This window comes from Medicago sativa, chromosome 5, assembly GCF_051527215.1.
Source record: "Medicago sativa cultivar Bolivia chromosome 5, Bolivia_mono, whole genome shotgun sequence".
Lineage (NCBI taxonomy): Eukaryota > Viridiplantae > Streptophyta > Magnoliopsida > Fabales > Fabaceae > Medicago > Medicago sativa.
The window spans coordinates 28,820,580-28,832,481 of record NC_140753.1 but is presented as its reverse complement, the minus strand read 5'-3'; the positions used below and the strand labels follow the sequence as shown (position 1 = coordinate 28,832,481).

The 11,902-nt window shown below is 34.9% G+C and overlaps 1 protein-coding gene across 1 annotated transcript; it reads right to left on the bottom strand.

Annotated features, from left to right (window-relative positions):
* On the bottom strand, positions 1 to 6,186 carry LOC146921572 (uncharacterized). Its single transcript, XM_085711335.1, has 5 exons — positions 6,171 to 6,186; positions 867 to 964; positions 782 to 784; positions 350 to 694; positions 1 to 255 (listed from the first exon to the last, which is right to left on the bottom strand). Exons 1-5 carry the CDS (start codon positions 6,184 to 6,186, stop codon positions 1 to 3), a joined length of 717 nt encoding a protein of 238 aa, XP_085567461.1.
* Positions 6,187 to 11,902: the final 5,716 nt, after the last annotated feature.

The window sequence follows — 11,902 nt, the reverse complement described above, 5'->3', positions numbered from 1 at the left end:
CTAACCAGCAATGATAGTTAAATAGATTGTATCATTCTCTCCAGCCATTGGCACACCAATTCTGATCTGAACCCCTTCACGAAGTCTGCGAGCATCCACAAAACGCTCCCACTGCCCACCAATCATGGCGTATTGGTATGGAGTAGATCCAAAAATCAACACGCATTCCCTGCCATTTCCGCAATCATCCACCAACTTGATAGAAGTAGTTCTGATATCCATCATCTGCGCAACTTCTCCTTCATAAATCAGCACCTAACACGGAAAATAAATCAACATGTCAACAACCTAACAAAAAAAGACAGGCGTTGGTAAATATAAATATTCTCACAACAAACATTTTCCATACCAAAAAACCCTTGGATACATCAAATTCAGTTAACTTCTTCACACACTCTATCTGAAAGTTGTTGACATCGTGATGATAAGAAATCAAAGGAGTGAAAGAAGGGAGATTAGGATCAAAAGTTGTCTGGACATTTGTTTTGTCAATCATAAAATGCATAGGAGGATCAAATACGGGAGGCTTAATCACTTTGCCAAACCTATCTTTTAGTTTAATCACGAAGTTCATTTGATCCACAAATATAAGAGAAACCCAAGCACCCAAGTTGATCCCATAAAAATCACGCAAGGATTTCCATCCCTTGGAGAAAAACACAGATCCATCAATTCTTTCAACCAACACCTCGAACTGATTGCTCTTTGCATCAATCAAAGTCGCAAATCATTGAACTTTGTCCCCAAAGTCGTTCGTGAACATGTTCAGTAGCATAACAACCCCCTGATTCAACAAAAAAAAACGATTAGACCCATTACAGATAACGAAAAAAAATATGAAACATGTCAGACAAAATCATCTTCACCTCTTCAACATCATACTCGACTATGTACGTCCTAAACTTCACACAATACTTGTTGACAGCACTTTCAAAGGATGAAGCTGGATTTTTGAGCAAAGGACCTGCAACATCATAAAGGTTTAAAAAATAGGAAAAGATATTAAAACACGTCGTAATTGTGAGAAAAAATAACCGCAACAGCTGTCAAGCAGTGATCGGACAGCAGAGTTTCAATATCACGACCCTCCATTGGAATCAACGATAGAAAAATGGAAGGAGAAAGGAGGCTGATTTTATAGACTGATTTTAATATGCAAACCGTATGGTTTTTTTTTAACTTGCAAACGGTGCTGTTTTTTTTTAATATGCAATCGTGTGACCTTGTTTTTTAAAGAAAATTTCAACCTTGTGGTTTTAATGCTAGTTAATGTACAATTGATTGGGTGTGATTTTATTTCCATTATGCAAACCGTGTGGTTTTCTTTTAATATGCAAAAGGTTCTGTTTTTTTTATATGCAACCGTGTCGCCTCCTTATTTTTATAAAAAAAAAAATTCAACCATGTGGTTTTAATGCTAGTTAACATACAATTGATTGTGTGTGTTTTATCTTGGTTTTTCGGGTGTCAAACATTGATGAAGTTTGAACCTTTTTAACCTTTGATATCTCATTTTTTCTTGGGAAGGGAAAAATAAGAAAAAACCCTTGAGAATCGAGGTCCGGGAGTTGTTTTCGTTACGAGAAGGTGTTAGGCACCCATAACGACTATAGTATCATATAGGAACCGTCTTTACTTTCTACGCGCGCGCCTTATTTTTAAATGCTATTTGAAAGTGTTATTTACACCTTAGGTTAAGAATTGGAGGGAAAGGAATGTGTTTGAATTTTTGTTTTATTAGACTTGGAGAAGTTTTGACTTCTTGCCTACATACCCTTTTAAGGGATCAAACTCCATGTAGTTCTCTTCCAAAAAAATGTTTTTGTTTTTGTTGGTTGATTTTAATTTTGAAAATGGAGTTTTGAAGAATGAGAGAGAGAGGCCTCAAGGGCATAAGACTTGGAAAATGTGAGGTGGAATTAGTTATTTTGCAAAGAAAGTCTTAAGTATGATTAACGTTCATTAAGGTTTTTGTTTAAGAAAATAAAGGGAAAATTAAATGGGATTTTGATCCCAAGGTTTCTTTGGAAAATTATTTGAATGAAGTTGTTCATGTTTTTTTTGAAAAGAGAATTTTTCTAAGTATCGTGATTCCTAAGCATACATCTAAAGCATGCATTCCCTAAACATACATCTAAAGTATCCATGTGATGTGTGTGCATGTGTCGGTGCTTGTGTCGGTGTACATCATTAGAGTCCATTGTCCTTTACATTGGCCCTAGTTTACATTCTATGGTCTTGCAAGGAATTAAAAGCATAAAGTAAAGTACAAAAATCCCTAGGTTTTTTACATGCTAAGTCTTGGCATGAAAATTAAAGTGCAAGAAGTAAAACTAGAGCTAAAGGATGAAATATGCTTATGGAATGTATGAAACATGAGATGAAAATGTTAGTAGAATAAGATGTAATCGGGTAAAGAGATAAGGCAAGAAAGTGCTAAACAAAAGTGGTAAAATCAACAAGAATAAAGTGTCAAAATACACTAAGAATTTACCATAACTTCTCAATATGCATATGGCCTATAATTCTTTCATCATAGCAATTTTCAAAAGACTTTATTGCAGCCACAATGTGGAAATTATAGGAACATATTCAAGCCAAGAGTTATGACACACTTTTAGACACATTTGACACTTTATTTTCACAAACAATTGTTTATATAACTTGTAAAACAAGTAACTCACAATAACACTTTCACAAATAGTAAAACACACATCAAAACAGAGATAAACTCATCACAAATTCACATATCACAATTCATTATCATACATCAAGATTAGAGATCAAGAACATGCAAGTTTCACAAATTTTCACACAAAACATCACAAATAAGGCAACAAATTATCACACAAATTTTTTTATCACTTTCCAACGGGTAAAAATCATCACAAAACTTCACAACTGTATCAAGAAACATGTAAGAAATTATTTAGAATTTTTTCACAAAATTTTGGCATCACAGAGGTGCAAATATCAAAACACAGTGTTGAAATAGTAAGAAAACAAATAAAACGAAGTCTATATACAAACAAAGCCCAAGCCCAAAGTCACTGATGGATCTGGACTATCCAAACGCCTCAGAGACGTTGGATTGATCCAGCTCCATCAAAGCCCTAGATCTGATGGTTACAAACGAAAGGTGTATGGTAAACACAAACAGGCACATAGAAACGTTGCATCTCAGCCGTACACATCAGCGAATCCCAGATCAGACGGTTAGGATTATGACAAGTGAAGACGAACCGGACCGGTGTGGTTCAGGTGAACCAATCGGTTCAAAAGTGTCTATAAAAGGACGAAGGGACCGGTTCGCTTCATTCCTCACTCTCCACTCTCTCTCTAGGTTTTTCTAGAGAGAGGTGCTCTGCAATTCTCTCATCTTCTCCGATCTTCTTCTCCGGTGACCTCAACGGCGCCGGTACGGTGGTTCGCCGGTGGCGCCACCGTACCGGAGTGGTTTTCAAAGCTTTTTACATCGTTGAGTTCGCCTCTTCTTCCTCTTTACGATTTTGAAATTATTTTTCAGAGGAGAAGCTTAGATCGGAGTAGATCTACGATTCTTTGATTCGGCCAAAACTTGAAACGAAATAGAAAAGACAGAAGGAAAGAGTTCTTACCTCGGTTTTAATCGGAGATTCGAGAAGAAAACGAGAGGAATCTTCACTGCTTCTCTTGATTCCGAAAATAAATCGGAGAAATCTTTTCTTCTTCTTCGTTTTCTGCTTCTTCTCTGTGAATTTGTCGAACCGGTTCTTCTCACTTCGATTCCTCTTCTTCTCACCTCTTCTCTGTGATCGTACGATTCGTCACTTCGGTGGCGAATTTATGCTATAATTGCATAGGCTAGGGTTTGATGATGATGATTCCTCGGTGAATCTCTGAGAACCACTTTGAATTCGTTGAAATTATTGAATTCTGTTGCTGGAGAATTAGGGTTTATGTGTGATGAAGATGAATCTTCATCTCTGTTTTTGAGAATGCACATTTAGATTCGGTTAGAAGAGAGAGAAAATGTGGAACGGTGTTTGTGATGATTTGGCTCGTAATGAGTGGTGTTGTTACTGTGCAATTGGTGATGTGGCCTTTTTATAGGTGACATGTGACTTGTAAGCCAGTGAGATGTTGACACCTGGACTGGATTGAAAATGGCTCGGCCTTGGACTGATTTGGACATAGGGACCTTTCTGCAATTTTAAAAACTAAAGGGACCAATCTGCAATTTTAAGAAAGGACTAAAGAAACAATTTTAACCAATTAGGGGACCTTTCTGCCCATTTTATGAATTTTTGCAAATAACATTGAAATAAAATGCAAAGAAAGATGCAATTGATTAGAGACAACTTCAAATGACTTGGAATGCAAGAAAACCCTTTTGGATGGCTTGAAATGCAAGAAAACCACAGACAAAATCACAATTGAAAATATTTTCAAAACAAAGACAGTAACATATGCAGATAAAGCATGGTGAAATATCAGGGTAAAACAAAATCAAGTTGGCAATCTCTCAAGAGTAATAGACATATATCAAAGATGGAAAAACATTTTGAACAAGTATTTTTAGGTCCAAAATTAGGGTATGACAGTGTGTTATTTTATTTTCATTATACAATAATGCTAGTTAATGTACAATTGATTGGGTGTTATTTTATTTTCATTATGCAAACCGTGTGGTTTTCTTTTAATAGGCAAAAGGTGCTGTTTTTTTTTTTTTATATGCAACCGTGTGACCTCCCTTTTTTTTTAAAGAAATTTTCAACCATGTGGTTTTAATGCTAGTTAATATACAATTTATTGTGTGTTATTTTATTTCCATTATACAATAATGCTAGTTAATGTACAATTGATTGTGTGTTATTTTAGTTCCATTATGCAAACCTTGTGGTTTTCTTTTAATATACAAAAGGTGCTGTTTTTTTATATGCAACCGTGTGGCCTCTTTTGTTTTTAAAAGAAATTTTCAACCGTGTGGTTTTAATGCTAATCAATATACAATTGATTGTGTCTTATTTTATTTCCATTATACAATCTCCATTATGCAAACCATGTGGTTTTCTTTTAATATGAAAAGGTGCTGTTTTTTTTAATATGCAACCGTGTGGCCTGTTTTGTTTTTAAAAGAAATTTTCAACCGTGTGGTTTTAATGTTAATCAATACACAATTGATTGTGTCTTATTTTATTTCCATTATACAATCTCCATTATGCAAACCGTGTGGTTTTCTTTTAATATGCAAAAGGTGCTGTTTTATTAATATGCAACCGTGTGGCCTCTTTTGTTTTTAAAAGAAATTTTCAACCGTGTTGTTTTAATGCTAATCAATATACAATTGATTGTGTCTTATTTTATTTCCATTATACAATCTCCATTATGCAAACCGTGTGGTTTTCTTTTAATATGCAAAAGGTGCTGTTTTATTAATATGCAACCGTGTGGCCTCTTTTGTTTTTAAAAGAAATTTTCAACCGTGTTGTTTTAATGCTAATCAATATACAATTGATTGTGTCTTATTTTATTTCCATTATACAATTTTGTACGTAATTCACGGGTCTAATTTGGGATGACAATTAATACAGCAATCGTGTGTTATTCTATTTCAAAAATTAAAATAATATGCAATCGTGTTATAAATGGCAGTTACTACAACCTGTAATGAAATGACTTTATGGCGTGTATTAAAGGTGAGGAGGTCAAGCGTCGATATAAATGCTTTAGAATGAGCGGGGAAATGCTAGCTTTAGGGTTAGGGTTAGGGTTAGCTTGACCTGACAAGCTTTAGTAAGTAGGATGGTTCAAACATTCTTAACTTTGCATCATTTTTTTCTCAATAATTATGTTTCAAATATTCTCAAGTTATGGGGGAAATTTTAAATTTTTAAAATTCCCTAAATATTGAATAAATTGAGGGGGAGTAAATTCATCGCATATTGCTGCATTATGTTATTCAGAATAAAAATCTTGATCATAAATTCAATAAGTTTTTCATCATAAAAATGGGGAAATTGTTGAGATAAATTTCAAAATCCTTCTTAAGTTGATGTTTTAAAGACAACAAACTTATTCGAATGAAAGAGGTCAATATGATTTTGATCCGTGTTAAATTCTAACAAGTTTTTTTTTAACAAGTTTTTTTAAGAAGTTTTATTATTTGGTAAACGGTTTGGTACACTTGCCTGATTCAACCATCATGTTTTTGGCGCTGCTTCCGGGGATTGTTGATATTTTCGACTAAACAATTCAAATTACTTATTTCTATCTTTATTTTTCTGTCATTTAATTTTCAGTCATTTATTTTTCCGCATTTTATTTTTCCGTTTTCAAAATTAAAAAAAAAACAAAAAAAAATCAAAAAAATAAAAAATACCAAAAAAAAAATTAGTGCTAGTTGAGTCATTTATTTTAGAGTCTAGTCTATCATTGATTTTATCATTACTAACATAGTTTATTTTTCTGTTTTGCATTTAGTTTATTTTTATCCATAGTGGTACTAACCATTTTCTTTTCTTTTCATTTAGGAACTAACCCATTTTAATTTATTTTTATTTCTTAGAGTCTTAGTGTAGGTTATAATTAGTTGCATTGCATTTTATAGAGTCGTAGTAAAAATAACGGTTGCTATAATACATATATTAGGACGAGTCTAGAAAAATTAGGTGATAAGAGTCGGCCCATTTAATTTGCATTTAGGATTAGGATTAGCATCTAGTAATAATAGTCTTATAGTCATGAGTAGTGTTAGGTTTTATTAGTAGTAATAATATGTCATAATAGTTAGTTTAGATCGAGTCTGCATAACATTTAACTATTAGGAGTAAATCGAATCTAGAACTTATTGAAATAATCCTAGGATTAATAATCATCTAATCAGCAACTAAAATCCAGTCAATAAATAATTATCATAATATTTGGCTAGAATACGAACTCGTTGTTTTATTGTAGCAGGATATCAGTTGTTGTTGAAGATGTCAATGGAGAACATTTCATCTCACGTAGGGGACTATCCTTGGGATCTTGATCAAATGGGAACACCAGAATATCATCCTGGACCTGAGGAGAATGTCTTTACAAAGAGAAAAGTTGCCATTCCATCGATTTTCTCTATGCATATGATTTACCTGACTAACCGGCAACCGCAAGCATCAGAGGCGACAGTGAATCAGCCCAGTACAACAAATAACACTCAATATGGAATTGTGAAGACTTTGACCATGAACAGGGACGAAGTCGAGGAAGACCCAAGTGAAGAAAAAGGTACTGAAGCTTTCGCAGCTGAAGGTACTGAAGCCTTCAAAGTAGGGATGGGAATAGGCCAGGCCGGTCTACAGGGGCCTACGGCCTGGCCTACGACAGGCCAGGCCAGGCCAGACTTTTTTCTTAAACAGAGAAGGCATAGGCTTTTTTAGAAGCCAATTTAGTTTAAAAGGCCAGGCCACATGCCATTCAAAAAGCCTCTTAGGCCTATTAGGTCGGCCTATTTATGTAAATATGAATATTATTTCTTATTATTATATTATATTTTGTACTTTGAATTAAAATAAAAATTTGATAACTTTTTCAGTAATTTAAGCTTATTAGTAAAGACTAATTTTTTGCATATATAAACGTATTATTACAAACTAGAATTTTATATGATACAATATATAATCAAATTCCCAAAAAAATCCTGCTAATTATCAAAAGAGAGTTTGATCTAATTGATACATTGGTTCGTTAGTCTATTTAAACATAGATCACATTGCTTATTTAAAGATGTTCATATGAAATAAGCTTTTAAATAGGCTAGCAGGTCGTATCAGGCTTTCAAAAGGTCAGGCTCATGCCTAAAAAGTAAGCCTATGACAGGCCACAGGCCAGGCTTAAGCATTAAAAAAAATTGGCAGGCCAGGTTCAGGCCTTGCAAAGCCTAGCTTGGCCTAGCCTATTCCCATCCCTACTTCGAAGTCAAGGGTATTGAAGCCTTTGAAAAGGAAAGTATTGATGCTTTCCTAGGAAAATTAAAGTCCAAAGCACGAGTAGATCAAGGTCAAGGAGGAAGCTTCGAGCAATTCCTGCAAAAACTGATGAGATTAAGGGTAGAAATGCTGGAGCAGAATCTTTGTTGCATGCAGATGTTACAAGATCTTGTGAAACTTAAAAATCAGCCAATAGCATCTGAATAGATAAACTTAGCCAAAGATTACCATGCCAACACTGAAGTGGAGACGCACATCATAATCAAGGATCCTGGAAGTTACGTTATTCCAATTTCTATCAATGGTGTTTTTCTTGGAGACCCTTTATGTGACTTAAGGGCCAGCATTAATCTGATGTCGATGGAAACATTTAAAAAGATCAAAGGATTAAGGATGATACCAGCTGAGAAGCTTGTAGGGGTGGCCGGTGGAACATTATATGAACCAGAATTAGTGATATTTAATGTGCAAGTCGAGGTTGAGAATTTTAAATTCTTGACGGTCATTGTAGTGATGGACATGGCTGAGTGTCTACTGACCTTAGGCAGACCTTTCTTAGCTACTTCCAAAGCTCGAATCAACTTGGAGTATAAAGAAATGGTGCTTAGGTCAAAAGATGAATACTTGATACATCATATCTCGCAGGAAAGCATGAGGTAAGGTGCAGGTACTGAATGTCATGCGGTTGAAAATTTCAAACAAAAAGAATCTCATGGAGTCAAAGAACCGACATTGGAAGAGCCATTAAAGGGAGAAAAAGGAGTCAACATGAACACAAAAGGATAAGTGTGGAAGGAGCTACTGGGGGTTTCTAGAATTATACAGAAGAAGACTTTGATGTTGGGGACCGTGTCATGCTTTGACATCCAACAGAGTTCTATGGTTTCTTTGGGAGGAAAGCTAGGAAAGGATGGGATGGACCATTCATGATCAAGAAAGTTTGTTCTAATAGAGAGATTGTGATTTGAGATGATGTCATGTGGTACTCATATGTTGGTCCAAGTGAGATAAATATGGTGGAGTATCATGTTGGTGAAGGTGAATCTGATGAAGATAAGCCAACACCAAAAAGGCTCATGAGTGGTGCATAGACATATTCGTCAAGCTTGAGACGTAAAACACGCGTTGAATAGGAGGCAACCTATTTCATCAAACTAATGACTCAAAAAAAGCGTTGGATAGGAGGCAACCTATTTATCGTCGAGACTAAGATGTTAAACAAGCGTTGAAGGGGAGGCAACCCATTAGTTTATCTTTTCTGCATTTTTATTTCCGTTGAGATTTCTTGACTGGTCAATTTCATTTCTTAAATCTGTTACTAATCATCAAATTTATCTTATAAAATTTTATTCTTTGCATTTACATTTACAATCTTTCCTTTTATGCTTAATTTTGTTTTAGTCTTAGGTAGTCATTTCAAAGCATTTACGGTGGAGGCTAGTTTACCCTTACATTCAAGAGTATGATACTTTCTGAGGCTTGCTACTTAAGGTACTTATAGGATCACCATCTCTTTTCTGAATAGCATAACCGGTGAGATTTAGAGCCAAATATTTTCATATCCATTCTAGGTTGTTAGATACTTAAATATTTCCAATTATGAGTGTTCCATATGAATGCTATTTTTGCTCGAATTCACAGTCGTACTTTACGGACGATCGGTTAGATTATTATACACGCGAGGCAATTTTTCTTTGGTACCTTGATCCTTTCAAGCCACCTTTTTTTTATTCTTATTATCCTTTGTGAAACCACATTGAGCCTCCAGATGAAAAATTTCTTTCTTTATTAGTGATGAATCATGTCACAGTCCTACACTTTAAATGCACCCTGTTTGATTTCACTTGGAGTTAGATATGTATTATTATGACTGCACATGCTTTGAAGCTAAATTTGGGGTTGCTCTTTGGAATTAGCAACATTTTAAGTTTGGGGTGGGGTAACAGTAGAACACATTTGTCAGAAAAAAGAACGAAAAATGAAAAAATGTGGTTGACCATGGATCTACACACAAAAAATAGAAAAAAGAAAAAAAAATCAAGAGCCAAAAATTTTGGTCTCTTCAAAAAAAAATGTATCTTTCTGTAAAAAAATAAAAAGACAAATAGTTCTACTGTTTTACTCATCTTGTCTGATTCAAGGAAGAAAGGTTGGCGGATCATCAATATTTAGTAGGAATCCCTAGATTAGTGAACTAACTCTAAGTTCTTCTGTTGGCCTACTTTCCCAAATATATCCACCCTTAACCTAAGCCAAGTTATAACCCTTAAAGTCCTCAAAGTGTGTAAATAATTTTAACTTGACTGTCTATTTAGAATTGTCTCAAATTTATAGCAAGGTACATTCATGTGACGACTGGAGTGGGAAAATGTCGTGACCAGCCCTACTGGCTTTACATGATACATACGTGTATCATGGAAAAAAACATGGCTGAGAATATAGGCTACTTTCTCCTAGCCAGACCCGCTTGAATGTAACGTGGTAAGTTAGTTGATGCTCTGCTATAAATGTGATGAATGATATCCTAAGCACAACTCTCGGAAAGGTATGTTTTTCCTGAAAAATGCATCGAATAACTTATGTTTTTATTTTTGTTACTTGAGGACAAGAAACAGTTTAAGTTTGGGGTTGTAAAGACAGGTCATCTTACGTTATTCTTAGCATGTTTTTCAGTCTATTTTAATAGGTTTTACCAACAAACCAGCGGAGTATTAGAGAAATTGCCTAAGATTTTGGGATATTTGTAATGTTTTCTATATTTGAGTATGTAATTCTATTCTTCCCGAAAACATAGCAATTTTAGGGGATTCTTGAAGTAAAACACGAAGAAATCAAGCAAATCAGACAATGCAAGACCTCATAAGATTATTGGGCTTTTGGGAGATGAAGAAGAAAGATTCAAGAGGCCTTAGAAGACTTTAAAACGGGAGGACTTATGTTCCCAATTTCCAAGACAACTTAACTATGAAGAAAACACCTCAACATGCGAAGAATTCAACAAAACAGGAAGTAATGCACAAAACCATCTGGCGCACAGAATGAAGCGCCTAGGCGCATGAAACTGAAACACTAAAGCACCTGGTGCATGGAACTAGGTGTTTGGCGCCTGAAAGTCCAAGGCACATGTGTCGGGCGCATAAACCTAGGCGCCCAACGCATGTGAGTTGCGAAAAAAGTCAGTTTTTGTGACTTTTTTACCCCTGAAAGCCCATGATTTTAGCATAAGTTAGGTGGAAAATTTCCCTATAAATACCGCCTTCCACATTCACAATTTCTCGTTTAAAACTAGATCAATTCAAGAGGAAGGCGATTCTAGGAAGCCAAAGAAGAGGTCTATCTTCTCCTATCTTTTCTAGGGTATGTTTTTATCTTTTAGTATTCTTGTCTTAGTTATCAAGTGTAACTAGAAATCTATAGGTTAGGGTTCTAAAATGAACCTGTGTTTACTTTTGTTGGATAATTATTTAATTTAATGTTGTTTATGTTTTAGTTTATTTTCTATTCGTTATTAAGTTTATTTAGGATTTATATATTTCGGCTAGGTGCAACCCTATATTAGATATTTAGGTTGTGACAGGGCTTGACATTGTTATTACTATCTGGAAGCTTATATCTTGATATTTATTTCCTTATACTAGTAATTATCTGTCTAGGAAGTAAGTGATTACTAAACTAGCGAAAGACACGAAAAGAGAGTTGACCCTAGTAGTAAGTACTTAGGAGGTGACATTACTAATATTGAGTAAAATCTATTGAACATAGGATATAACTAGTTTAGTAATTAGGGAAACAAGCACCGAGGGGAGTAAACCTAAATAAGACCATTATCCTCGACCTCTAGGTAAGGTAGACGCTGATAGGGCTGCCTGTTTGTAGAACTACTTAGAGGGAAAGGAGAGTGTTCTATGAGTGTCCTAAGATTCATAGATTGGCTGACCTAATGGAACATTGGC